The sequence below is a fragment of the Macaca thibetana genome, chromosome 18, assembly GCF_024542745.1.
Source record: "Macaca thibetana thibetana isolate TM-01 chromosome 18, ASM2454274v1, whole genome shotgun sequence".
NCBI classification, from domain to species: Eukaryota; Metazoa; Chordata; class Mammalia; order Primates; family Cercopithecidae; genus Macaca; species Macaca thibetana.
Window position 1 is genome coordinate 37,711,028 of NC_065595.1, and position 27,857 is coordinate 37,738,884.

The 27,857-nt window shown below is 34.9% G+C and overlaps 1 protein-coding gene across 1 annotated transcript in view; it reads left to right on the forward strand.

Annotated features, from left to right (window-relative positions):
* RIT2 (Ras like without CAAX 2) overlaps window positions 1-27,857 on the forward strand; it is a 392,076-nt gene that overhangs the window by 132,854 nt on the left and 231,365 nt on the right. The window contains exon 3 of the mRNA XM_050767592.1: window positions 9,844-9,917. Within this exon, the coding sequence (XP_050623549.1) occupies window positions 9,844-9,917 (74 nt within the window). The remainder of the gene's footprint in view (window positions 1-9,843; window positions 9,918-27,857) is intronic.

A 27,857-nucleotide genomic window follows, 5' to 3' on the forward strand; every position in this document is an offset into this window, starting at 1 on the left:
TGCTATTTTGTACGATACATATAGAATGCGATTGTTGCTCTGTATGATGCATGCATGATTAGTTTTCTTTAAATTATTGTAAGAAACTGCCAAACTGTTCTTCAGAGTGGTTGTAACATTCTATGTATCCATCGGCAATGTGTGCATGATCCAATTTTTATACATTCTTACCAGCATTAGGTGATGTCACTACATTTTTTATTTTAGCCATTCTGATAGGTATGTAGTGATACTTTATTGTGATTTTAATTTGCACTTATTTAAGGCTAATAATGTTGAACATGTTTTCATGTGCTTATTTGCCATCTATATATAATATTTGGTGAAAATTGCCCTTCTCGTCTTTTGATCACTTTGTAATTGGATTGCCTATTTGTTTGCTTTTACTGTTGAGTTTTGAGAGTTATTTATATATGTTAAATACTAGTTTTTTGTCAAATATGTGATTTGCAAACATTTTCTACTGTTCTAGCTGGTCTTTTCCTCATGTTAATGGAGTCTTTCATAGAGCAAAAAATGTTGATTTTTAAAATTTTGGTGAAGTTCTTTTTTTATAGTCTATGCTTAATATGTCATCTTAGAAATTTAATTCTAAGAGTTTTTCATTCTGAAGATTTCCTCATTTTTCTCTAAAACTTGTAGTTTTAAATCGTATATTTAATTCTGTGATTCATTTAGGTTAATTCTGTGAAAGACATGAGATTAGCTCTAGGATTATTTGTTTTGCCAATGGGGGTTTAGTTGGTCCCACACCACTGGATAAAAATGCATATTTTTTCCTCCACTAAATTGCTTTTGTGCCTTTGTCAAAATTCAGTCAGTCACATTTTTGTGGGTTTTATTCTGGATTCTCTGTTCTGTTCTATTTTTCTATGTGTCTGTAACCCTTGCCTACATCACATTGGTTTGATTATTGTAACTGTATGATAACTCCTAAAATCAGGTAAACTGATTCTTCCCATTTTATTTTTCTTTTTCAAAATTCCTATTCCTTTCTATTCATTATATTGTGGATTTAATATTCTATTCCAAATCCTTTCCTTTTTCGTAAAATATTTTAATAAATTGTGCTATAGATACAAAAAAAGTTCTGCAATTCTGATAAGAATTTTGTTAAATCATGACATAAATTTGTACAGAATCAACATCTTTATTATACTGGGTCTTCCAATCTATAAAAATAATATTTATTTAAATATTTGATTTCTTTCATTAGTATTGTATAATTTTTAGCATACAAATTATGTATGTGTTTTGTTCAATATACACATACGTATTTAATTTTTGAGCAAGTGTAAATTTGGATAATAATCTCAAAAGACACTATTCTCAATGCCATAATCCCAAAAGTGGAAATCCTGAAAGATCAAAATTCCTAAATCTACATCCCAAAAGTCTAAAATCCCTAAAGTCTAAAATCCTGATAATTACAGTATGGGATAACTGTATCATGTTATCTGAAACTATTACCTTGTAATTATCTTTATTTGGACATTAAGTATGGTTTTAGGAAACGTGTATGGGTGTCAAGATGATAAGGAGTGGATTTTTGGACTTAATTTTAGGTGTCAACTTGACTGGATTAAGGAATATTTAGAAGCCTGGTAAAGCATTATTTTGGGTGTGTATGTGGGGGTGTTTGCAGAGATCACTGGGTGAGTCTGAGTGGACTAGCTGGGAAAGATTTGCCGTCAATGTTGGCAGCACCATCCAATTGGCTGGGGGCCTGCAGAGAACAAATGCGGAAGGTGAATTGATCTTTCTCTGAGAGCTGAGACAGACTTTTCCTCTGCTGCTTCAGACTTCAGAACTCCAGGCTCACCAGCCTTTGTACTCCAGGTCTTAAACCAGCAGCTCCTCAAGCCTTGAGGCTTTGGTTTCAGACTAGGAGTTACAACACTGGCTTTCTTGGTACTCAATGTAAAAAGGTTAAACCTTCCACCATCAATGAAGAGAAGTCCTTTTTGTACATCTGCATTTGTGAAATATAAAATTTCTTGAGATCTCAGCTCTTCAGACATACATGGTGGTGACCCATCATGGATTCTAGTCAATCTAGCCAGTACTTAGGCTGTTCATGACAGTGCTTCAGTGGACTGTAATTATAAAGCTATGCGCACACAATGAACAACTTTTGTGATATGTGTTTATACATTTCACTTTTTGACCTATTTCTTTATGAATATAGTTTATCTTCTCATAACTGTTACATTCCTGAGACTGTCATTAATGTACCTGAGTGTTTTATGTTTGCAAAAATATGTATGTTATTATTGCTTATTTTATTGCTTAAAGAGGCCTATGAAGTATTCTGTCATATTTTTATATTTTTCTCCAAACAATTCCCTTAAAATATGAATGAATATATTTTTAATATTTTTAGTTTTTTTTTCCAGAATTATATTTCTGGAATTTTGATCTTCTAGTATTTCAACATTCAAGATTATGGCATTTTGGATTGTGTCTTTTGGGATTATGATTGGCTCCTGGTTTAAAATTTTACATAGCAGGAACAATAGGAAAAATTTCATCGATTTTATCTTCCCAGAAATAGCAGTCTTAGTATAAATCAGACCTTTGTCACTAGACGTTCTCATAGTTTCTCAATGGGCATCAGAGGTACATTGGAATCCTCTCCGAGGGTCCATCAGATGAGGATGAAGAGTCATTAAGACTCTGAGACTCATACAATTGCCTTGATCATAAAAGTTCTTTTTATTTTTCTGTGAAGAAATAATATGTATTTAAGCTCATTCTATCATATAAAACCTCTGGAAGACAAATATTGCAGAGGTCATGGTCTTAGGATCATAAAGCCATTTTTCAAGGGTATGTTGAGGGGTAAAAAAGGTAGAACAAGAGATGCCAGGTGCTGGGGAGGAAGAATATCTTCTTCTTTTCCTCTTTCCCTTCATCCCCAAACAATAATTAAGTGAGGCAGAACCAAAGAACTGGAGACATTCAGCATCAGTGACTATGACCTAGTCCTGCTGCTCATATCTATTTGACAGAAGAAAGCCAGAGAATTAGGTTTCCAATGGATCCTTCTATTCTCTCAGGTTGAAAGAAAAAGATTAAATATTTCCAACATATGAGATACACCCTGAAGCATTTTCTGTAGATAATGACTTTGGGGAAGAGCGTGATTTGGCTGTTTCGTCTGCACACTCCTGCCAGGGGTCCATGTCACCTCTCAGAATATGAGTATTATTCCTTGTCAGGTACATCTCCATCTGCTTGTCCTTGATCTGAGAAGTCATTGTTTAAAATGGCATCTTCCAGTAGTGGTCCTCTGTACCTGCAAATCTCCAGGCAGGGTTCTGTGTTTCCACAGGACATACCCCAGCTTTCCCCTCCTCACTGGGTTTTCTGTTCTCGGCAAGGCCTCCTACAGAGGAGTCCAGGAGCACAGACATTCTGACAAGCGTGCTGGTCACTGCAGAATCTGCCTGTGAACACCACAGAAAGTGTGTGACTGGCCACGTTGGGCAGACTTTCCAGAGCAGTGACATTGGGAATCTCTGGGAGGTATCAGAGAGATGCTGATTGGTATCAACTACCCTATTACCTACCTAGTGGTAGTGGGGTAGTTGATACCAACCAGCATCCCTCTGATGCTAGGGAGATTCCATCTATAGAAATAGAAGCTAGTGGGGTAGTTGATTTCTGGGGGAAAGATTTCAATTTCTGTGTAATCTCGAAGCTCCTATTTCTCAGAGACCTATTCTCAGACACTTAAGTAAACTGTACTGAATTATCAATATTGCAGGATGAGAAAAAATGCATGACCTGCCTTATAATTCCTATGAATGTTTAGGGCTTATGTCCTTGTGGCATCCTGTCTTCAGCTTTTACTTCTATGATAGGAAAGGTTGTTCTTTACCCTAAGTCATCCCACAAACTCAGTTCAGCCAGTTTTACAAGCCTTTTTCACAGCCAGCAAACATTTCGACAAACTTTTACGACATTTCATTGAATGTTTAGGCTCAAAGGAAGGGTTACATCAGATTTCATTTAACTTCCTTTCTCTTTTCCTGGCAGAGCTCTCCTCGTCTTCCTCCTTCCAAACTCTGTTTTCAATCCATGACTTGAAGAACTGACCTTAGGTTAACATCAGTTCCTCTGAGTGTTCTCTGACATCTCCCTAAACAAGCATCCTTCAAAATATTTCTAATGTAGCACTCATTAAAACATAGTGAAATTGCTTTTGTATGTGTTCCCGCAAGATTATAAATTCAGTATGGGTGGAAACCACCTGCCCTTTCAACTGTGTAGACTGTATTGCCCTCTGAGTGTGCAGCACCTATTACATACTCAAATTATTTGTATCAACGCTGATTCATCCATGATTTAACATTTTGGTCAAGAAAAAGTGTCCAGCACAGTACGTTGCTAGATACTTCTGTTCTGTACACACACACACACACACACATATGTACCTACAATTGAGATGATTTATTTAAGTAATCCTTTGAGAAAGGTCTTATAAATAGATTCTATGAGACTTTGTACTATTTATTGCCTTTAAAAAATTTGGGTCAGTGATTAATATCTTGGAGGTGTAATAGCTTGGAGTTATAGAAAAATAGCTGCATTATAATACCAATTACATATTTCAGATTATGAGGCAAACCATGTAAGTAGTATTCAATCATCTTAAGATATGTGAAAGTCATTTAATGAAAATTTACCATTACATTTCTGGTATTTTTTCTTAGTTATATATTTTGGTGGTCTTATATTATCCCAGCTTTATATTTGCAACTAAAGTATTTTAAAATTATTTAAATGAATATGTTTATTTTGAAAAAAATATATTAGTTGCTTTGGGAAAATTATCCAGAACACCTTATACTTTTTAATTAATCAAAAACTTTATATTTCTGGTTTTTATTGCAAACATATCTTGCCAAAATGTTTATGATTTGCTTGGGAAAAACATTTTCACATGGGTAAATATAAATAGCACAAATAATTTTGTTTTAATTTAGTTTCATGGCTAATTTGAAGTAGTGCTAAATAAAACTCACAACATAATATTCCTTGAGTTTGAATTTTGCTTTCTTTTTTCAAAAGCACTATCTTATGTGCTACTTTTATTGATCCTGATAGAACTCCCATGCATTGACTAGTGTTTACTATTATTGCCATCTTAAAAATAAGGTTTCATGGCTTACCAATAACAGATATTTAGTGATAGATTTGAGGCTTTAATACAGGACTTTAGTGATTTCTTCTTACGCAATTCTGCTGAAGAGGGACAGTGGAGAAGATATATCCTGAGAAGAAATGATCTCAAATTAAACATTAGTATTTTGAGATAAATTTTAAGGTAGTAGTGCCTCCAAGAATGCAGTCCCAGTGTGCTTTTCTGCGCAAATGATATAGCAGGCAGCTGCTACCATTTCTGCCTGATAAAGCTTTGTATACATTTGGCCTCATGCTTGGGAAGATAAATCAGTTCACTTCAGGATTGGGTCTATAGGAAGATGATTGAAATTCAGGGAAGTGTTTATATGCATTCAAGAGAGTATTTCTGACAGTGTATTTCTGCATGGGTGGTCTCAAAGGGAGTGAATGAATGGAAACAGAAAGATTGTTTATGGGGAGGAAATGAAAAGGATTAGTTTCTATGGAAGCCAGGCAGGTGACCTAGATTCCCCACAATGAAATGTGTACTCTGAGAGACACTTTTTAAAAGAGAGAAAAAAAAAACCTTGGATAAAAGGTCTGTCTGTAGTTTCGAGCCAATTCTCATCAAGTCCCTTTTTAAGGGGTTTTCTGATCCCAAGAGAAGCTTTTATTTGATATACGTTTCATGTGCTGGGTTTATCTAGAGCTCAAATAATCACACAGAGGAGTTCTCGCCTAGATTACTCAGCGTGCCCCTGGCCTCAGCAGGCTCTTCTTTGGGGCTTTGAGTTTAAATAAACAAACACAAAATCTGAAAGATTCACTTATAATCCTTGGGTCACAGAGTCCTTTTCAGAGTAACTATTCTTATTTCCCTATGAAATTGAAAAACAACCCCATGCATCTTCAAATAAATTGCAAGTGATTCCACAAGATTTCTCTTTTGTGAGAGGAAGATCAGTGAATGTACAAAGAGCAATGGAATAGAAAATAGAAAAATTGTGTGGTTGGCCATATGCTGAATACATTTAGAATGGCTGAGAGTTGCTAAAATCATACTAGATGGAGCACCCTGCAAGTCATACTTGCCACAACTCCTGCCTTCTGGAGCACAGTCATAAGGAATGAATTTCCTTGAAGTGGGATTTATGCTCTTACACATTTTGCGATTTTAACATCTCATTGTATATGTGTGTTTATATGTATGTCTCCCACCATGATTTTACAAACCCCTTGAGAGTAGAGACCATGATTGTAAGTGCCCATGTGTGTTTTTGTGTGTCTTCATATCTCCCACAGCTAGCAATAATCTGATTTGTGAGAGTTACTCAGCATTATGCATTGGAAAAATGCCTCCTGTGGTTGATCATTACTACTTTCTACAACAACAGTTTCTGAAAATAATTCATTTGTTTACTTGTGGCTCACAATCAATAGTATGAATAATTATTGAGTTGTGCCAAAATCAGATGATGTTCTAAAATCTTTTAGCAGTGATTCAGTTTGCTCTTTGCTTATAATATAAATGCTACATAAAACAAAATGTAGATTGCAGCCAGACTCTAGGAGTTTGTGACTTCCAGTTTCAGGAGGTCCAGCTGTGTTTTACAGATAATGTAAAAACTGTGTTTTACAGAAGTATAGATATTTAACCGGCTATGTATAATAAGATTGGCATGAATAAGACCATCAATGAATACAATGAAAGAAGAGCCTTAGAGCTTTATCCAGAGCTTCAGGCCCAGATAACTGTTTCTTTATTGTCTTCACTTGAATGAGCCACAGGCAAGGCAAAGTCTACATTTCTAAAATTAAACATGAGGTTATCCTTCTGCCTCCCCTTTCAGGAAATGTCATGCCCATCTGCCCAACTTCAAATGCAAGAAATCTGAGAGCTTCTCTTCTACCTTCCTCCTTCTTGTTTTCTCATCTGATTAGTCACTAAATGCTATAGTTTCTACCTTCTAAACATCTTGCAAATCTGCCAACTTTCCTCCAACCCTAATGCCATTATCTTACACATTATTTCTCACCTGGATTACTACATATCTACTTAATCTTCTTTCTGTGCCTCTAGTCTTCTGCCTTGCAATTCACTCACCACACTTCAGACAGAGTGAGCATTTTAAAATGCACATTTGAAGATGGCATTATAATGAACTCCACATTTCTTAATAATACTGAACATATTTATCCTTTATTATTTTTTTTAAATACAAGATACTCTTGTATTTATTACACACAAAATATAAGGTGACTTCCTCCCCTTATATCATTTAATCCTTCAAACAACTCCATGACCCAAATACAAATAATTGTACCTTTACAAATGAGACATCTACATTTTAGACATGTCAAGTGATTTTCCTAAAATCTGACAGCTAGTAATTCTGGAACCAGGGTTTAAACCCAGGCAGTCTGACTTCAGATACTTAATTCAAATACATGACTCTTTTAAATATATTCATAAGTTAATCTGATTTATCTCTTACATTTTGTCAACATTTCTTCTCTAAACTCTTGGATTTAGCCACACTGAAATTAAGTTTTTATTGTTGTTGTTCAATAATACTCTTTTCAACATTTGGGATTCTGATCTGCTTTTTTTTTTCTCTCTCTCTCTTGCTTCACTTTCTCTTAACTCCTCCTATTCAATTTAAGTGCTCCTTCTTTATCTTTCAAGTATAAGTAGGAAGTAATATTCAAAGGATACAAAGTATCTTTTCCAATCACAATGGGATAAAACTAGAAATCAACAATTGAAAGAAAACTGAAAGATTTACAATATGTGGAAATTAAGCAACCAATTCTCAAACTTCGAATGAGTTCAAGAAGAAATCTCAAGGGAAATTAGAAAATATTCAGAAATGCATGAAAATGAAAACACAGCATTCTAAAACTGGTAAGATGTAGCAAAAGCAGTGCTAAAATGGAAATGTCTAACTGTAGATGCTTATGTTAAAATAGAAGAAAGATCTTGAATTGGGGTACATGATGTCAGCAAGATGGCAGAATAGGAGATCTCCCGCTCATATTCCCCCATAGCAACAATAATTTGACAGCCATTCACAAATGACTTTGTGGGAACATGGTGGGAGCTTGGGGATCTAGGTAGGAAGTTGTGAAACTCTAGTGGAGCCCCAGACCAAGGATGAAGATTTTGAGAAGGCAGGCCAAAATCCAGGTGGCAGGCTCACTTACTGTCTTCCCAATTATAGACCCAAAGACAGCCTCATCTCCCTGTGGACTCAGCTATGTTTAAATTTGGCCTTAACCTTGCCATCATCACTATCTGCTCAGGGTCCTCTCTGTCTTGAGTAACAGGCCCACTGACCTTGGTCCTGGCTGTGTACTATAAAGCAGCCCATGACCTGGATCCCACACTCTCAGCTATGGTTTGTTCATCCATATGCAAAACTCCTCAACGACATCCTAGCAAACTAAATCCAGCAGCACATCAAAAAGCGGATCCATCATGATCAAGTAGGCTTCATCCCTGGGATGCAAGTTTGGCTCAACATATACAAATCAATAAGTGTGATTCATTGTATAAATAGAACTAAAAACAAAACCCACATGGTTATTTATCTCAATAGATGTGGAAAAGACTTTTGATAAAATTCTACATCCCTTTATGTCATCATCACTAATCAGTAGAGGAATGCAAACAAAAAACCCAATGACATACTATCTCACACCAGTCAGAATGGCCATTACTTAAAAGTCAAAAAAAAAAAAAAATAGCAGATGCCAGTGAGGTTGCAGATAAAAGGGAATGCTTATACACTGCTGCTGAGAGTGAAAATTAGTCCAGCCATTGTGGAAAGTGGTGTGCTAATTTCTCAAATAACTAAAAACAGAATTACCGTTTAACCCAGCATTAACTCTGTAGATTCCTTTGGCGGGTGTGAACATTTTAACAGTCTTTCAGTCCATAAATATCAAATGTCTTTCAACATTTTGTGCCTTCTTTAATTTCTCTCAGCAACATTTTACCATTTTCAATGTAGAAGTTTTCACATCCTTTGTTAATTCTAAGTATTTAATTAATTTTGATGCCATTATAAATGAAATTGATTTCTTAATTGTCTTTTCATATTATTATTAGTCAATAGAAACATATCTTATTTTTGCTTGTTGACTATATTCTACAACTTTGCTGAATTCATTTAGGGTTTGCATGTATGTAATCTTTAGGGTTCTACATATAAGATCATGTTGTCTGTGAACAGAGATAATTTTACTCCTTTTCCAATTGGGATGATTTTACTTTTTCTTCTTGCCTAATTGCTCTGGCTATGACTTCTAGGACTATGTTAAACAAAGGAGGTCAGAGCAGGGAATCTTATCTTACTCCTGATCTTCTAATAAAGCATCCAGGCCTTTACCATTAAGATGGTATTTTGCCCTGCATTGTTAGGAAATAACTAATAACATCTGTTCCATGTTTTTCTCTAGGTAACACCACTAGGGCACTGCAGATCATAAAATTTTCCTGATGAAAGAGAAATCTACTTGGTTTCACCATAAGCAGAAACACTTTCTCCTATAATTTTCCCGATTTATATCATTTTCAATCTGTATATGTTATTTGAGTAATATATCTGATTATCTTACTTAGTAACTTAGAAATTTTTCTATATGAAATCTAAAAATTAGTAATGCCTTTCCTGTCACATTTAAATGTAAATGTTGTCTTGTGTTTTTCAGAAGATGCTTATAAGACCCAGGTCAGGATTGACAATGAGCCAGCTTACTTGGACATCTTGGACACTGCTGGCCAGGTAGGTGATGTTCTTAAACCTCTCTGATCTCTGAGTTTATTTTATGCTTTAGCTTCAAATATATTTACCACAAAGGAGAAGATGACTTCATTCAAGCAGAAGAAGAATAAATTTGTGATAACAGTCAGGAATTAAATTTAAAAATAATCAACATTAAATGTGACCCATTACTAATTACCAACCAGAATATTTCCAAATTCCCTCAATTTTCTAAAAATAAAAGAGTCCATGTAGGTGTTATATTGCCAATGAAATTATAAAATTTAAAAATACTTTATTATTTTTCCTCAGGTTTACACAAAACTCTGACACAGATCCTGATGTGATAATAATTTCTATTAGAGAATTTTAGTGAATATAAAGGAAGATCTGCTTAGCAGATTTGCTCATGGAACTAAGGCTAAGGAGCCTGATGGAATAAGGGACATAACCAAGATTTAGTATGGTCTAATACGTTAGTTTGCAAACCTGTAGGGAAGAAGAAAATGAAGGAGGAGGAGGAGAAAGAGAAATAATTTTTTGTGATATAAAAATAGAACTAAAATACGACATCACAATTAGAAGTAAGTTGTGAGGAAAGGTGTAAGATTTAAAACATCTCCAAGTCCTAGATGTATTTTGAAGAAGCATGGATATTTTATTTAACTTCATACTTTCAAAATGATTGTGTTAAAAATATGAACTCATATATTAAGTGCTAGACATAAATCATATAATTTGATGCAAGCACAGGAAAAAGAGAAGAAAAAATAAAAAGTTGTTAATACAATATAAGACAAAAAAGAAAGAATAAAAAGGTAACAAGGAAGTATAATAGATACATGTCAAAACATCAGAAATCAAAATTAAAAAATCTCTCCTAAAATAGGCAAATATCGTCAGTATCATATTGAACAAAAGAATAAAACTAACCTATATTTGAGTTAAAGGAGGCGTAAGTGTACAGAAAGATGAAAAATCAAATAAGGTATTAAAAAGGTAGGCAAAAGTAGCCAAAGTCAAAGCAAGTATAAATGTATTAATATAAGGCAAATAGATGTTATGCAAAAATATTATTAAAGTGTAGAAGTGTCAGTTTGTAAAAAGAGCTTCACAATATTCTAAAATTCTAATCTGTAATATTTAAGGCAAATGAAGAGAACTGTAAATCATTTACAAATGGAAAATTTTATATAGTAGAAAGTTTTAATGCACTTCTGTTGATGTTAGATTAAAAAGCTGTGTAGTTGTAGATTTGTAAACACATTTAACTTAAACAGAATACTGCAGTCATTACAAAAGTAAACATTGTTTCACATACACATCCTGTTTATAACTTTTTATTGATTTCAGATCAAAATGTAAATAATGTAGTCTGTAGTCTGTAAAACATTGATTATTTGATGTATATAGAATTTTTGGTTGTGGCTTAGAATGTGGTAAATTTTTATAAAATATTTAAGCAAGTCATTACCTCTTATGGGGGAAAGGGCAAAAGTTAAGAAAGGGGAGAAATACAAAGTAGATTTTATCTATACATGTAATGATTCATGCTCTATTAGAGTTCTGATTAAATATAGGAAATTATTAAGTTGAAGACCTACATCATATATACACAAATCTTCATTATATTATTTCCCTTTGTACTTAAAGATTTTCATTATTTTAAAACATTGTATTTTTTCATCACTTTATGTTACTAGTTTTAAAATATCTGCATAATTGGAATATTGATAGTGTACAAGCAACTAGAAATAGGTGATATCTTTCTATATTTATGAGTTATTTGAAGATTATTTGAAATCTATGTATTAACAGATGAATTTGCTTCTAGAAACATTTGGACAATGGACTTATGGGGTTAGCACTGTTGAAGCTACTGGGAATATATAGAATGGAAAAATTATTTCAATTATTTGAAAGGGCTGTCTTATCTAAGAGGAAGTGTACTTGTTTTTAAGTGGAAACTAGAGATCTAATTGGAAGAACACTGAGTAGGTTAAATTTTACTCATGATAATAGAGGGTTTGTAGCAACTAAAATGCTCAAATAAAAAAAATGGCTGCTCTGGGAAATAGCAAAATTGTGTTATTGGAAACTCTCAACTAGAATTATGCTTTAGTAGAAAGTGAAATTTTCATTTATTGAATATTCATTCAGTCTACAGTATTTATGTAGACTTACTAGTCCCAAGTGTGGTGGCAATATAATGATGAATAGCCAATATATTTCTCCTTTCTATTGATGTAGACTTGGCTAGGTCACTGTTTAGTCCAATGGAATGCAGGCAGATGAGACAATCTGCTAGTCGTGGTCCAAGGCCTTTAGAAGCATTAAGTGTACTTGTGCTACTTCTCAAGAAAAGGGAATACTGCAGATAGCCCTTGGTCCTCAGTGGTTGAGAAAACCTGTGAAAAGAACTAAACCCAACCCAAAGAAAGAAAGAAAGCCCAGTCTACCTACCCATGGAACAGATCTGCTACAGACACCACACAGATTTGTGAACTAGAAAAATCATGAACACTAGTTGCTTTAAGACACTAAGTTTGCGGTGGTTTGTCTTATAGCATTATTGTGGCAATAGCTGAGCAATACAGAATATTAATAGAACATTTTTAGTTACATATGGCTGGAGATGGAGAATCTTACCTCATCGTGGGTGAAGTGTGTAAGCGATGAGAGATAAATCTGAAATTCTATGCTCTAGTAATACTGAGAAACTGGCAAACATACAATTAAAAAGATAAAGCTATTACATGTTCATATCAATAAAATTTTTTAAAAGCTAATTTCAACTGCAGCCAAACATAGGAGTACATCAGGCAAAACAGACGGTGATATGTTGTTTTTCAAACCATTATTAAATCCTTCCATTCAAGGGGTGGTCTATACAGTTGATTTAACATAATTTATATTCTCTGTAGGGAACAGGAGAGAATACTGTTGAAATACTTTTAATTATATCACCTTGTTTTCTTTTGGTACTGTTAATTTTCAATGTATGTTGAAATTTACTATCCTTACAACAAATCCAGGAAGTAGATTGAAAAGCTATTATTAATGTCATCACCTAGAATTTGAGTAAAATGTTATACAAAGAAGTAAAGTGGGTGTTTTCTTGGTGGCATTATTGGAGGCCAAGTCCCAATGTGTTTCATGTTTGTGCTTTTAGGAGAGAACAAGTGATATATTTTTCTTGCCCATCGCAAGTTTCATGGCTGACACCCTATAACAAAAGACAGAGACATTAACAATAGATAAGCATAATTATTTATTTAACCAGAGCTTTACATAATGTGAGAGCTTTCCAAAAGGAAGACTCAAAGACCCAGGAAAAAATGTGTATTTTTATGTTCAGGTTTGATTAAGAATGAACAGACGTGTCAAGTATGATTGAATAAAAATGAATATAACCTAATATTAACCATTAGTAATGGTAATAAACCAAACCATTACCACACCATAAAGGATCAAAAATTCCTTTTGGCATTTTTGTGCAATATGCCTTTGCTCTGGGTATAGGACTGGATACCTGTCCCATGAGGGTCTTCAAAAGAGCAGGGGTGATAGAAGTTCAGACAGACCTTTCTGCTTTTGGGGTTTTCCGCATTTCCAAGGTACTATATTTTGGGGTAGCATGTCCTGCAGTTCATCACACTATACACATAATCTTGCAGTGCCACAATAATCCCATGGCATCACCAGATCTCAGATTATAAAGAAGTTGTACCCCAAGCATCTTTCCATCATTTAATTGTTTTAATACTTAACTCTTCCGCTACATGCTCATTAAGCCTATGATTGATGTCTTCCATTTGTTAAGAATTCTGTTTTAGGAAACAAACAAGCACAGCTTTGGAAAACTTAACTTATTAGAAAGAGTTTTTCTTGCAATGAGCTGAGAATGTCTTTATAGTTTCCATCTATTGGTTCCAGATCTATCTCCTGAAAAAAAAAATTACTCATTACATACATGGAAAATGCAAGGCTCGTAAAGGTAATGTGATTTATCTAAGATAGTACAGCAAATTCTTGAGTCAGCTGTGTCTACAATCCATTTACATTTCCACTCAAGCTCTTTCTTATTTCACTTTTTTATGGACTTAGTGTGTACCAAGAACTGCAATAGGTCAAGAAAATACAGAATGAAATAAAATTGAGGCTCTGTCTTCAAAATGCTTGAGGTTTGGGGAAGTGAAGATACACTAAATTAAAAATTGCAGCAAATTATGATAAGTACTATGGTAGAAGTGCACAAGTTTTGATACTGGGTTATCTTTGATATCTAAGGATCTAAATAAAAAGTTAAAGATAAGGTATTTTAAAGATAATTACAAGTTTAGGTGAAACTCTAGTAAAATATATGTAGTAAGTTTAATTATAAATGTATTGAATAATTCTCATTCTTATTAGAAGCAATAAAAGTAATTCTCCAAATACCTTCTTTTTTGTTGCTGTTGTTACTTTATTTATTTATCTTTTTTGGCATGCTAACATATCCAGTCAATTCCATGACCTAGGTCTTGCCCCATACCTGGCTTTGGACTGGATTAAGTCATTCTGGAACAATGGGAAAGAGTTGTAGTTTGGTATTAGGTTTAGTCCCTAACCAACTCTGCAGTCAAAGCAAGTCCTGTAGCCAATCTCGACCTAGTTTACTCATCTGGGAAATGAAGAAATTAGACTTGATCTCTAAAGTGTCTTCCAGATATAAAGCCCTGTGATTTCTGAATTACTACTAGCCTAATGTTTATATAATTCTTCTCTGAAAGCTTAAATTGCTTTTTAGCCACAAAAAATTTGTTTTTTCCTTTCTTCCCCAGTTTGTGGCTTATCTTTAAAGAGAATACTTTAGGACATTACCCCTTCTTTAAGGAATCATATTATTCTACAAATGATTGTGGATATTTTAAGGTCCAAAAGAACAAAACTTGGGCTAGAATTGTTCCCAAACTGGAAATAAAGTTCCAAATCAAGAGCTTCTATTAGAATGATGTTTAGGACATTTCCTCACTACTTATATTCTAGAATCAATATATGTGTCCAAACTCTCTAGTCTGCTTTTACTATATTTTGATAGCTTTGATTATTTGATAGATGCTAACTAACTTACTAAGAGTCAATGCAAGCTATGTAGCATCAAAGTGAAAAGGTATGAGAAGGTAGGCTTTAAGAACATTCCCAATTTTCAAATTTATGTATTATCCTTAGGATGTGACACTGAAAAAGTGGAGAGATTTTTACTCTCCTTTTACTACCTCCTCCAATGTACTTCTCCTCACTGCTACCTACCCAACACTAGACTCTAATACAGGTATGCTGTAACTATAATCTTAAAATGTGTATTCCATTCACATACCTCTTAAATCACTCCATGCTGGTATTATGTAGTCCATCTAGAAGTAAGGCACATTTTTAAAAACTCTAGAAATAAGGTTTAACCTGAAGGACTTGCCATATAGTCAGAAATATATGAGGAAAAGGTAAAAGAAAACTTGAAAAATAACATTTAAAAATATAGCCAGATATTTAAGTACAAACTGATTTCATAAGCATTTGTCATTAGGATAATCAACAAATGCCAATCTAGCTTTAACTATGAGAAGACAGAGTATGTTTACAACTATACTCACATCTCAAATTGATAGAGCTAGGCATACCCTTTGATCTTGGGGAAAATGGGCCAAGTTCATTGTGATCCATTGTTTTGGCTCTGAGATGCTTGAAAACAATTCACTATTAACATTACTAGAAATAGGATTACCATGAATCCTGATTTTCCCAGGACATTCCAAGTTAGTATCTCCTGTTGTATAGCAATTAATGCTTGTTAATTCTTTTGGTGGCATTGCATTTCATTCGAAAGTGTTCCAGTTTGAATTAATTTGTATAGTCATCCAAACCACAAACTAGTAGCTCTCCTCCAGTACAGTGGCTCTGTACAGTACATGGCTATAAAACCAATTGTGATTAAACATGCAAACTGGAAAAGTCAGTCACTATACTGAACAAGACCAGAAAATAGAAACCAAATAAAAATGATTTTAGTAGCCCAAGCAAATGTCAAAAAAATCCATAAAATAAAATTCATATATTGTTTATAAACTCTTTCACGACAAGGGAGTCTATCATGTTCTCATTCTGAGTCCATTTGATATTAGTGTCAGATATAACATGCTGATTACCTAGTTTTATTTTGTTTATAATTTTTAGAGCTAAAACTGGGTTTCTAGAAGCAAATATTTTAATAGTAAAATAAACTGACAACCTACAGAAAAAGATGAAATTATTTTAAAATGTAAGACAAAACTTAAAAATTATTTTATAAATATGTAAATCTGGGACAATTTGCTCTAAAGTCAAGCAGCCAGGTATAATAATAATATTAATAAATAACATGATTACACTCTCAATATATTACAAATTATGATTTGGATTTTTTTGCTAAAGAAGGCACAAAGTATGAAATTTTAGAAAAAAACTTTTACAAGATGACCATTTCCACAGTATGTTTTAAGGGTAAATATCTCTATTGACTCAGGAAAAAAAAATTACCTAGACCATCAACTCTGGAAGATTTACAAAAGATTTATAGAATCCAATTACAAAGTTCTTAGTATTTCCCTGTATTTAAGAGGCAACTATGTTTCCTCTTATATGTTGTCATATATATATGTATATATACACATATGTATGTATATATACATATACATATACTCTGTATATATGTATATACATAGACATATATACATGTATACGTATATATGTGTACATATGTCTATATATGTATATATATTTCTGTATGTGTCTATCTCACATTCTCAACATGATTAATTGAACATCCACAGATTTATAATGCTGACTATTTCATTTTGATACAAAAGAAATAAAATTACGGTAGTCCCTGACTTTAGAGAACTTACACTTTGATTTTTGTACATATTAAGAAAGAATTTAGACTTAAAACTGAAGAAAGAAATATCAAATTTCATTACTACATATTTTATCATATCACCTCTTTAACTTTCACAAATAGTGAATGTTTTTACCAAAATATGCTTTAAGCACCTAATTGCTCATCAGTGTGATATGTAGAACATTTAGATTTATATTTATCATTTATATTTTTAGCTAAAACTTGGCAATTTCAAGACTAAATTTGCCAAATTAAAAAACATTATACTTGGCATAAAAGAACTACATAAAATGACTACCAAGATTGCCTAAAGTATACTTTTGATAGAAATAGCTGAGAAACAAAATGTTATTCAATGATCTCATCATTTCTTAGCTTACTGGTCACCATTAATTCAAAGCATTTCCTTCAATATTTCATTTTTGTGTTGGACGGTGACAGAACTTTGTATCCTATAATCACTGCTGGGCCACTGTGCCAACAGAAATTTCACTAAGGATAGTTCTTGGCAGAAACTCTGAAGTCAGTTTACAAAGGTTTCTACTTAATATCCATGAAAATTTCTATCATTATGAATATCAAAAATTAGAAGAAGCTTCAGGAGGTCACATATTTCAGTCTCTTTGGTTTACAAATAAAGACACTGGGACTCAGAAAAGTGGCTTATCCAAGGTCACATGGCTTCTGAATGCCAAACTGGAGTGATCGATCGTAGCATTATGCTCTTGAATCATTTCTGAAATCCTACAGTGATATGGCTGTATTACCTCTTCTAAAAGCTGTCTCTGTGAAGGTGAATACGACTGGACTGAGTGGTAGTGCTTGCTATTAACGTGTCACTTTTTGAGAATATCAGTGATATAATTAAAAGACACCTAGTTGAAAACTTTGAACAATAAATCGAATACTCAGGTTGGTAAAATCGTGGGAGAATTCTGGAAAAAAAAAAACCATCAGTACAAATGTTTGTTTACCACTGTATTTTAATATTTTTGTAGTTCTTTACATCCTTTATAATATTTTGTACAAAAAGTTTTATCTTCCCTAATTCTAAACATGAGGGCTATTTGTTTTCAGCTTCTCCTTGATTTACACGGTCCATATATTGATCAATTGGGAAAGAATTTAGATTATATAAATGAATGACAATATTGCATTCTATTTGGTATCTATATGAATGATCAAATTAGTGAGGACGTTAGCTTTAGCCCATACCGCTTGCCATAACTACGGTACAGTTGTGTCACGAAGCAGAGGCACAGTTAAGAATAAGATTTAATAAAAACGAACAAAACATATAGATCATACGACCTATTTTTTTCCACATCTGACTCAAATGGGATGTGTAGCATTATGTAAGACAAAATATTTATTGTGTCTGTGATTCACTTTCTTCCCATTTTTAAAACAAAGAGTTAAATGTTATTTGAAGGAATTTGTGCTCTAACATTGTATCATGATCAAAACTGGTTTGTTCATTCATTTAACAGTGAACTATTCAGTATTGGACATGGATTATGTTCTCTGAACGTTACTAATAGCTATGACAGATTCAAACAAATTTAAACATTTGTTCCTGCCTTCATGAAATTTGCAACTTAGCCAAGATGTACCAGTTAAGAGAAAATGTCATTAATGTGTTGTTAAGGTAGCTCTCAGTTAAGTTTTAAGAATGAGAATCAACTGTTTTTGTTCAAGCAAAATGGTAACCAGAGAAAGATAAATCAGGAGGGCTTCTCCCAAAAAAACTTAATATCTCTGAAGAAGTATATTTATACGTGCAACCTCCAAAATACTAGTCTATGAAAAGAAAAATACATGAATAGTGATGGCTACCATTACAAGTCTTTTAGGAACGGGACATTGTCAGTCAGCAAAAATGACGAGACACATCTCAATCATTTTAGGAGGTTTATTAGCCAAAGTTAAGGATGCACACTGAGGAGACAGGTTTATGACTTTCTCTGAAGATGATTTTTGAGGGCTTCAAATTTAAAGGGGAAAGGGCAAGATATTGAGAAGTATGCAATTTTTATATGAGTGGGGGTAGAAAAACATAGTCGTTCACGCCTTTGTTTGGCTCAGTAGTGAATCTGTATTTTTACATTAGATAACAGACAAAATTGGGCAGGGGAACAATCAAATATGCATTTGTGTCAGGCGGGGATGGAGTAGTGACTGCACCTGTCAAGACAAGCTATCAATTTACATGGCCATGGTAAAATTTTAACACAAACACTTTAGGGTAAAGATCTTGGAGCTCACTAGGAATTTCCTTGTGGGCAAAATACGGGGGAGGCATGTAGCTTTTTATCTTGTAGCTGTCTTATTGAGAAACCAAAATGGGGAGGAAGGTTTGCGTGGCCCAGTTCCCAGTTTAACTTTTCCCTTTGGCTTAATGAGTTTGAGGCCCCAAGATTGATTGATTTTATTATTTATTTATTTATTTATTTATTTATTTATTGAGATAAATAGCGACGGCATCTCAGCCTGTCACCCAGGCTGGAGTGCAATGGCACGTTCTCGGTTCACTGCAACCTCCGCCTCCCAGGTTCAAGCAATTATTCTGCCTCACCTTCCCAAGTAGCTGGAATTACAGGTGCTCATCACCACGCCCGGCAATTTTTTTGTATCTTTAGTGGAGACAGGGTTTCACCATGTTGGCCAGGCTGGTCTCGAACTCCTGACCTCGTGATCCACCCACCTCAACCTCCCAAAGTGCTGGGATTACAGGCATGAGTCACCACGCCTGGCCTATTATTATTTTTTAATACAGATTCTCACTCTGTCATCCAGGCTGGAGTGCAGTGGCCTGACATCACCTCACTGCAACCTCCACCTCCTGGGTTCAAGTGATTGTCCTGCCCCAGTTTCCCCAGTAGCTGGGATTACAGGCGCCTGCCACCATGTTCAACTAATTTTTGTATTTTTTTAGTAGAGATGGGGTTTCACCATGTTGGCCAGGCTGATTTCAAACTCCAGACCACAAGCGATCAGCCCTCCTTGGCCTCTCAAAGTGCAGGGATTACAGGTGTGAGCCACTGTGCCCGGCCAGGATTTATTTCCCTTTCACAACATTTTGATCACAAAGCCAAAGAAAGATATTATAAAAACTTTTCCTTCTTTTTTTCCCATGAATATAGCAATATTATGATATTAAAACTTGTTTCTCTGTTCTTTGGGAAATATAGTCAAAGAGTAAGAGGGATTCCTCAAGCCTTGAATGAGTTCCAAGAACCCAGTTTTCCATTTATTTGCTTCTAAATATTGTCTTGACCCTTCATGGATTTCCAGATATACTGGATGTTCCCATGTCACTGTCTTTGCCTGGGGTCTTGCTAAGCTACACTGTAGGTGATAATTATAACTATAATATAGGTGTAGCTTAATTAGGTAACTTTTTTCAATCAATTGCAGAAGAAAATGATATATACTGGGTTTTTCTGGTTCAAGAATATTGGTAAGCTTATTTTCTATTAAACCTATTCTTATTCCTAAGAATCTTCGAAGGCCCTGGAAAATAAGTATGTTGCATTTCATCTGAAAATCAGGAAAAAATGGTATTTGGGGAACCAAATCTCTCCATTAGAAATCGATTCTGCAATGAAGAAGCAGAGATGCTTAAATGCTCCTATTCAAGGAACGTGGATTATTCCTTGCAACATGGATAGGTAAATAGCATGCTGATTTTGACTTTAACGAGCAACTGGAGACACACTGTGACCAAAAGAGTTGGAAAATGTATTGTCCCAGAGCCTTTAAGTGCCCTCAAAAGTAAGTAAAAATGTCTTCTGATCAATAGAATTTGACGAGGAGCCACTTTATATAGGGTTGTTCCAGAGACCATTTGTTAAGTTTATTTGTATACTAGCATCCTGTGAATTCTGAGTTATATTTAATGCAAATGATAACGATAATGACCATCTCATTCAGAGACTACTCACAGAAAGAGGGGGTATCTGTTAGTATGATGGTTTGAAACTGAATGGAGTCCCTCCACTAAGCTAATAAGTATCTTTGATATCACTAAGAAATCAAAAGACAAATTTTTCCTGCCAGACTCCTAAGCCAAAAATGTTGCATCCTGCTTTCTCCTTTGAAGCAAAACTGTTTGACTCTCAAAGCCTGTTCAGATAAACACACTTTCATTCCCTAAACACACGTCTGTGAGTGGCTCTGGCAGTTATGTAGGATATTTCAGCTTATTATCTGAAAATGCTATTTTCTCATCTTGAATCAATTCAAGTTTCAAATGAAAGTTAAAATATAATCTTATCTAATGGGAATTAAAAATGCATTTTCATCGGCAATATTTTAATGGGCTTATAAACTGATGCCCTCAAAGGATAAAAATAGTTTTAAAACCATTTTAAATGGGCTTCCTCTTCCCATTTTTAAAATTGTTTTCTCATTTTTCCTGCTATAATACAGAAAAGCTCCATTTATAGTAAAATGCAAAGTGTTATTACTTTTATTTGCAGATATGCAACTTTGATTTTAAAATAAAGTTGCTATCCCAGGAAATCCAAAGTTCTTTCTGGTGGAATGATTGACTATTTTGTATCAGGCAGATTTCATGTGTGAGTATGGTAGTAGTCTGCTTTCACAGTTACCAGTGCTTTCACCCCTAAACATTTCTCTCATTTATTCTCACATCTGAAATTTACAGAAAAGATGTTGTGTTATGGAGCAATAAAAAATAGGCAAGACACAGGTGAGATAGGTGAGGTACAGCCAAACATCATTTTCTCACTAAACTACAGAAAGTCAATAAAACCAATATATTTATAAAGACTCTACGAACTGTGCCATGTAAAATGTGTACTCTCACTCTCCTCTGAGAGAATACCGCTTTGGGAGGTATTTCCACTAATTGATGTTAGAATGCCAGATGACTCCATGTTAGTAGTTGTGGTGGTTAAAGGAAAAGTATTGCTGTTTTCATATGGCTCTGATGAGACCATAGAAAATGTAGCCTAAATAGCAACACACCCAGTGGCTCAAGGGATATGATTATAAAATTTAACTGTGAAGTCTACTCACTAATATGGGTCACACATCTTCACAATGGATCAATGTGATTATTTTACTACTGCACAGCTGTTCTCTTGACTTGTTCTTTAGGTGCCATGTATACTCCTACCTTGATTTTACACTCTAGTTCAGAGAAATGTGTGGTTACAAGTGAAAGCCAGTTATCAGAGGATAGTATTAGAGTAAGCTTGGTTGAATAGCTCTAGCTGAGTCTTGATAAGAGTTCACAGTCTGAGTGTAATCCTATTCGGAATTCAGTACTCCTGTGTTAAACCTGAGTTGATGCGTCCTGCAATAAGTTGTCCAGCTTTGCTGTCCAATCTTTGTCAAAACTCTACTTCTGGGGTAACCGGTAACAACTTTAGTAGTATTTCTAATCAGATATTTATTAAACTCAGAGATGAAAAGACAATGTAGAATTTGTGTCACTTCAGAAAAAAACTGAAGTTGTTGGATGGCTTTTACAGTAGAAGATTAGGATACCTATTAGCTGGGTGTATAGTGACTATAACATTTATTATTTTCTACTTTTTATTCTTTTATGTACAAACCTTGTAAATCAGAATGACTTTTAAAATAATCCCCCTCTGTTTATCACAGATATAATAGTTTTGAAATGCGCCACCACATTCTTAATTTTACAAAGTAGACACTCCAAGACACAAGGGGGAATATTATAAACATAAATAATAGGCTGGACGCGGTGCTCACGCCTGTAATCCCAGCACTTTGGGAGGCCAAGGCGGGCGGATCACGAGGTCAGGAGATCGAGACCATCCTGGCTAACACGGTGAAACACCGTCTCTACTAAAATTACAAAAAAATTAAATGGGCGTGGTGGCGGGCGCCGGTAGTTCCAGCTACTCGGGAGGCTGAGGCAGGAGAATGGCGTGAACCCAGGAGGCGGCTTGCAGTGACCCGAGAACGCGCCACAGCACTCCAGCCTGGGCAATGGAGCGAGACTCCGTCTCAAAAGAAAAACAAAAACAAACAAACAAAAACATTGGCAGGATCACAATCCTCAAAGAATTGCTTCCAAATCTTCTCAAGTTTACATGCTCTGTAGAGGTTTTGACCATGAAAATATGTTTCTAATGTTAGGTAATGTAGACTTCTGTGACAATTCCTTAATTCTCTTCTAAGATGGTGCTGAGAAAAGTAGCCCTTTATGAAGATCCTGTGTCTTTAGGAATGAAGGACAAAAAAGTGGAGTTTGAACAGTGCTAAGACATTTCAATTACTCTACAGAGGTGAAATTTCTGACTATTTGTAATTGACGATACAATTTACTTTTTAAAAATGTCCTCTTTTACCTCAGTATTTGTTTGGTAGTGTTACATAATCTCATTCATCTTTTCTTCCAACTTTACCTATACTAAGTTTACTTCAGTTAAGAGGTACAAACTCGTGGCTTCTCCACATGCCTGGTCATCTCCCTAGTCGTCATCTCAGAAATATCTCAAGTTTAGGCACATAATAAATGGGTGCATTATTTTACATACGCTATGATGTCCTCACCAGGCTGTTGATCCCCTATGGGACAGATAAGCCTCTAAGCAATGGTTCATAGTGCAATTAAATTATGAACTTTTATTAATGCTACAGTTTTATCATGTGGATTAGTCTAAATGGAGTACAGTGGCTTAAATCTGACAAATGACTTGTCCCCAGAGCCTGTTAGGAGAAGAGTAACATACTAGCCTGGGCCCTCCATTCCGTTTACTTCAAAATTGAATGAAAGTCTCTTAACATGTAAATTCCAAAAAGGAGAATGATAAATGAAAATTTTCAATTAGTGAGAAAACTGTCTTTTTAAAGTTAGTATCTGTTTAGGATCTAGAATGGAAGATGTAACTGTTTAATTGTAGAATTTAGGAGTATTAGTATAATACGTGTTAAACTTATCATTATATATACTGTAATTCCTGAACTCAGTAAATAAATTTTACTCTAATTTGTTAAAGAAGTCTTATAAAAAAGCATTTTTGTTGTCTTAAAATGACTGTTTTAATATTGGCAGTGTCCCTACAGTTTTTAGCTCTGGCAATTAAAATGTCAAATAATAGGACTTCAAATTATTTTGTAAGCAGTAAAAATAGTTAATATAGTCGGAAAACGTTTATTAGGAGCATATGATGTTTACATATGAAGCTGGACACAAGAAAGTGTAGGAACAAGGCAGAGATGGAGTCCCTTCATGAAGCGTGGTCTAGTGCAAAAGACAAATGTAAAACTAAGCTATTGTATACAGTTGAAACTGTGAACAGGGAGCCTGGCATAGTATGGAAGGTTAAGGTCAACGAAGGCTTTAAGACATGATCTTGAGTTCAGGAGGCAGATAGGGGAGGAAATAAAAACTATTGCTGGTATGAAAACTGACATATGGATACGTCTGTAGCAGGAGAGAGGATACCAAGTTTGTAAATTGAGAGATTCCCGGTACTGCTCAGACAGGGAGCGTGTGGGGGACCATGTGCCAAAATAGGGCTAAGCAGGTCAGTCTAATTATACCAAGCCAGGTTAATCAGTCTGAATTTTGTTCCAGGAGTAATGAGATGTCATTGATGGAGAGTAATAAAGTGGGGTTGTCTTTTTAAATGTTCACCCTGGAATAGTATAGAGAAAGAACTGTAAGGAGACAATACATGTAGGAAGATCATTAAAACGCCTTTACAGAATTTCAAGCAAAGGGTGGTAGTCTGGCTCTGTGAATGAATGGACAGGGGGGCACATTCCAGAGTCATTTCAGATGTAGAGAGAGGATTTAGGGAAATGTTCAGGAGTTGCACTTGGCAATATTGATGGTCTGGACATGGCCTGACATTTTAGTATTTTTCATGATCAAATTATATATTATATTTGATCATTCTTTTGCCTCTTCCCAACAGATTCCTGTCGAGCTTGTCCTCATCTCCTTATTTTGTTATTACAAACATTGTTCCCTGAATTTCAAAAGCACCCCTAGTTTATGTCCCATTACTATGAAGTGTATTATCATATTAGCTAATTCGCGGCTGCCTGAAGCTTCTATACTAATCAGAATTGATAATCATTCTTATCCCAGTACCTAGAGCCAGCTGGAAGGACATTTCTAGCTGCTGAATGCATATGTAGGCACCAGAAGGGTACACATCTTTTTTTTATATAGTCAACAATTTTTTATATATTTTGTAACATAACAGATCAAGACTCTACATTTTATATAGAACAATAGATAATAATTGCTTGGATGCTAATGCAAAATTACATTTTAAAACAGAAATCTATAGCAAATTTATAAACTTTGGATATTTTCAAATTGCTGATCTTGAAATAGTCTTGATAAGAGACCAATTTTTATAGACTGTTTCTTGCCTTGCAAAGGTGAGCATTCCATGGCTTCCTAAGCCTGTGATAGAATACCTCACTCTGTTCTTATCAGCTCTTACAGTAGGAACTCTTTTAACCAGCCTCCTCTTTAACTCACCCACCAGGTTAACCAGTGGTCCCCGCTTCCTCTCAAAATCTTAATGATCAATGTCTCAAATTTTCTAAATCCTGCCGGCAAGATTGCACTCTGCTATACCTGAACTGAAGCTCTCTCCAACATGTTTACGAAAAGTCAGTAATGTTTTCTTCCAAACCAGTTTATACCAGTTGTACATAATTTTTAAGTAAATTATTATGAATGAATGAATCAATTAATTAGTTAATTAATTTTTCGAGAAGAAGTCTCACTCTGTTGCCTAGGCTGGAGTGCAGTGGCACAATCTCAGCTCACTGCAACCTCCGCCTCCTGGATTCAAGCGATTCTCCTGCCTCGCCTTCCCAAGTAGCTGGTATTACAGGTGCGCGCCACCACGCCGGGCTAATTGTTGCATTTTTAGTAGAGATAGGGCTTTGCCTTGTTGACCAGGCTGGTCTTGAACTCCTGACCTCAAGTGATCCACCTGCTTCGACCTCCCAAATTGCTGGGATTACAGGAACTATTTAATTTACGTAAATTGCATGAACTGATAAATTACTGTTAGAAGAGAGTCAACATGCAGACCAAGTTGAGTGATTTGAAATGGTATGTTAACCATGAGTCTCACCTCTCTCTCCTCCCAAATTATTGTTGCAACAGGGATTGGCAAGACAGTTTAAAATTTGTCATTTAAAAATCTATAATTCTGAATTCTTATAGATTCTAGACTCTAAAGTGTGTTAAATTCTTGTTCTACTTTAATGGTATCAAAATTTAAAACACGAAGGATGCATTATGGATATTTTGTGCAAAAATATAACTCCATTTGGCAGACTTGTTTCCAAAAGGGAGTGTGTTGGCTCACCATCAAAGATTTGAAACTGAATATACATTTGTGTTTTAAGTGAATATGTAATGCCTAATGTATGTATCATTTAAAACTATTCCACTTTTTAACTGATGGTGATTAATAGTATGAGGTCAGGTCTGGTTTTTCTGTTGTCTCTAAGAGGCCTTTGCCATAGAACAGCCCAGACACCAAACAGTCTTTGCCTGAATTATCATTAAACATTTTGTCCTTTCTATCTTTGACTTTCCTGGGCTAGACTTTGGCTTCCTTGTGTTCCAACAGTCTCCTGTTTATCTCCTACCAATGGACTCCTCTCCACCTTGTTCTCATCTCCTCTCTTAGCAGCCTTCTGGGACATCAGGATGCCATTATAATTTGTGAAACATATCAGGATCAAACCTTTCACCTCTGCCTCACACTGCCTATTGCAAGTTGTGAGACATTGAGTACATCTGAGTGTTTTGGTTGTAATTTCTCTGCTAGGTAACAAGAGAGTAATAACTGAGACAACACGATGTGCAAGCTAACCCACATCTAAGAGACTGCTTCCTGCTGCCCATTGATGGTACTGCTCCTTAGAATAATTAAAACAGGCAATTTGACCACAGATGCATTTCTCTTGTTAATCATCAGGTCATTAGACTTAATAAGATCAATCTGTGATTAGATTCACCGTCTCTCAAACCGATGAAATGGAGCAGAGAGGAAATCAAATTTCAAGTACATGTTTCGTTTATCTCTAATCTTCATCTCATTCCACAAAGCCCAAATAGTCCATGGAGGTTACAGATACACTATCTCCATGCCTAAGTGATCAAAGATTTAGCAGAATGACAGCAAAGGAGGACACAGAGAGAATAAAAAGGACTTATTTAGCAATCAGCACTTATTCCTGGGGCACTGAGCAAGGGTTGGCTAGATTATTGGGGGTTTGACCTATTTCTTTTAATCATGAGCATCCTCTAGCAGAGATGTGGAGTGTGGGTAGAGATTAGCATTGCTCTTATGGTGCTAAGGGAGGTAGTTCTATCCTTGGATGTTAAGAATCACTTCAGAACTCAGAGTAAACCCAAACCTTCTGATCCTCCAGCGACTCAGTCTTTACCTGAATTTTCTGCAAAGAGAGGGTTCCTTTTGTAGTGGTCTCAATCTTAGCTGCATACTTGAATCACCTAGGGTAGCTTTTAAGCACCCCGAGGTGATTAATCTTGAAAACATTATGCTAAGTGAAAGAAGACAGATGCAAAAGACTACATACAGATGCAAAAGAAATTACATCCAAAAAGACTAAATGAATTTTCCAGAATAGGTAAATTCATACAGAGTATTTACAGTCTCACAGTGGTTGCCAGGAGTTGGAAAGAGGAAACAAGGAATACATTTGAGATTTCTTTTCAGAGTGAAGTAAATGTTCTGGACTTAGTGGTGATAATTGCACAATTTGTGAATACAGTAAAAACCTGAACAGCACACTTCAAATGGTGAGTTTTCTGTTATATGAATTAAATCTCAATAAAAAGGACAATTATAATTAAAAACATCATGAGTATCAGGCTACTTCAAACAAATTACATCAGAATACTTGGGGTAGAGACTCAGGCATATAACCAGAGAATAAGATCTTAGCGTCTGCTCTGATATTGACTCGCTATTTCTCATGGAAAGTCATGAAATCATAAAACGTCAGAAGGGGAGGGCCCTTGTGACCCTTTTGTT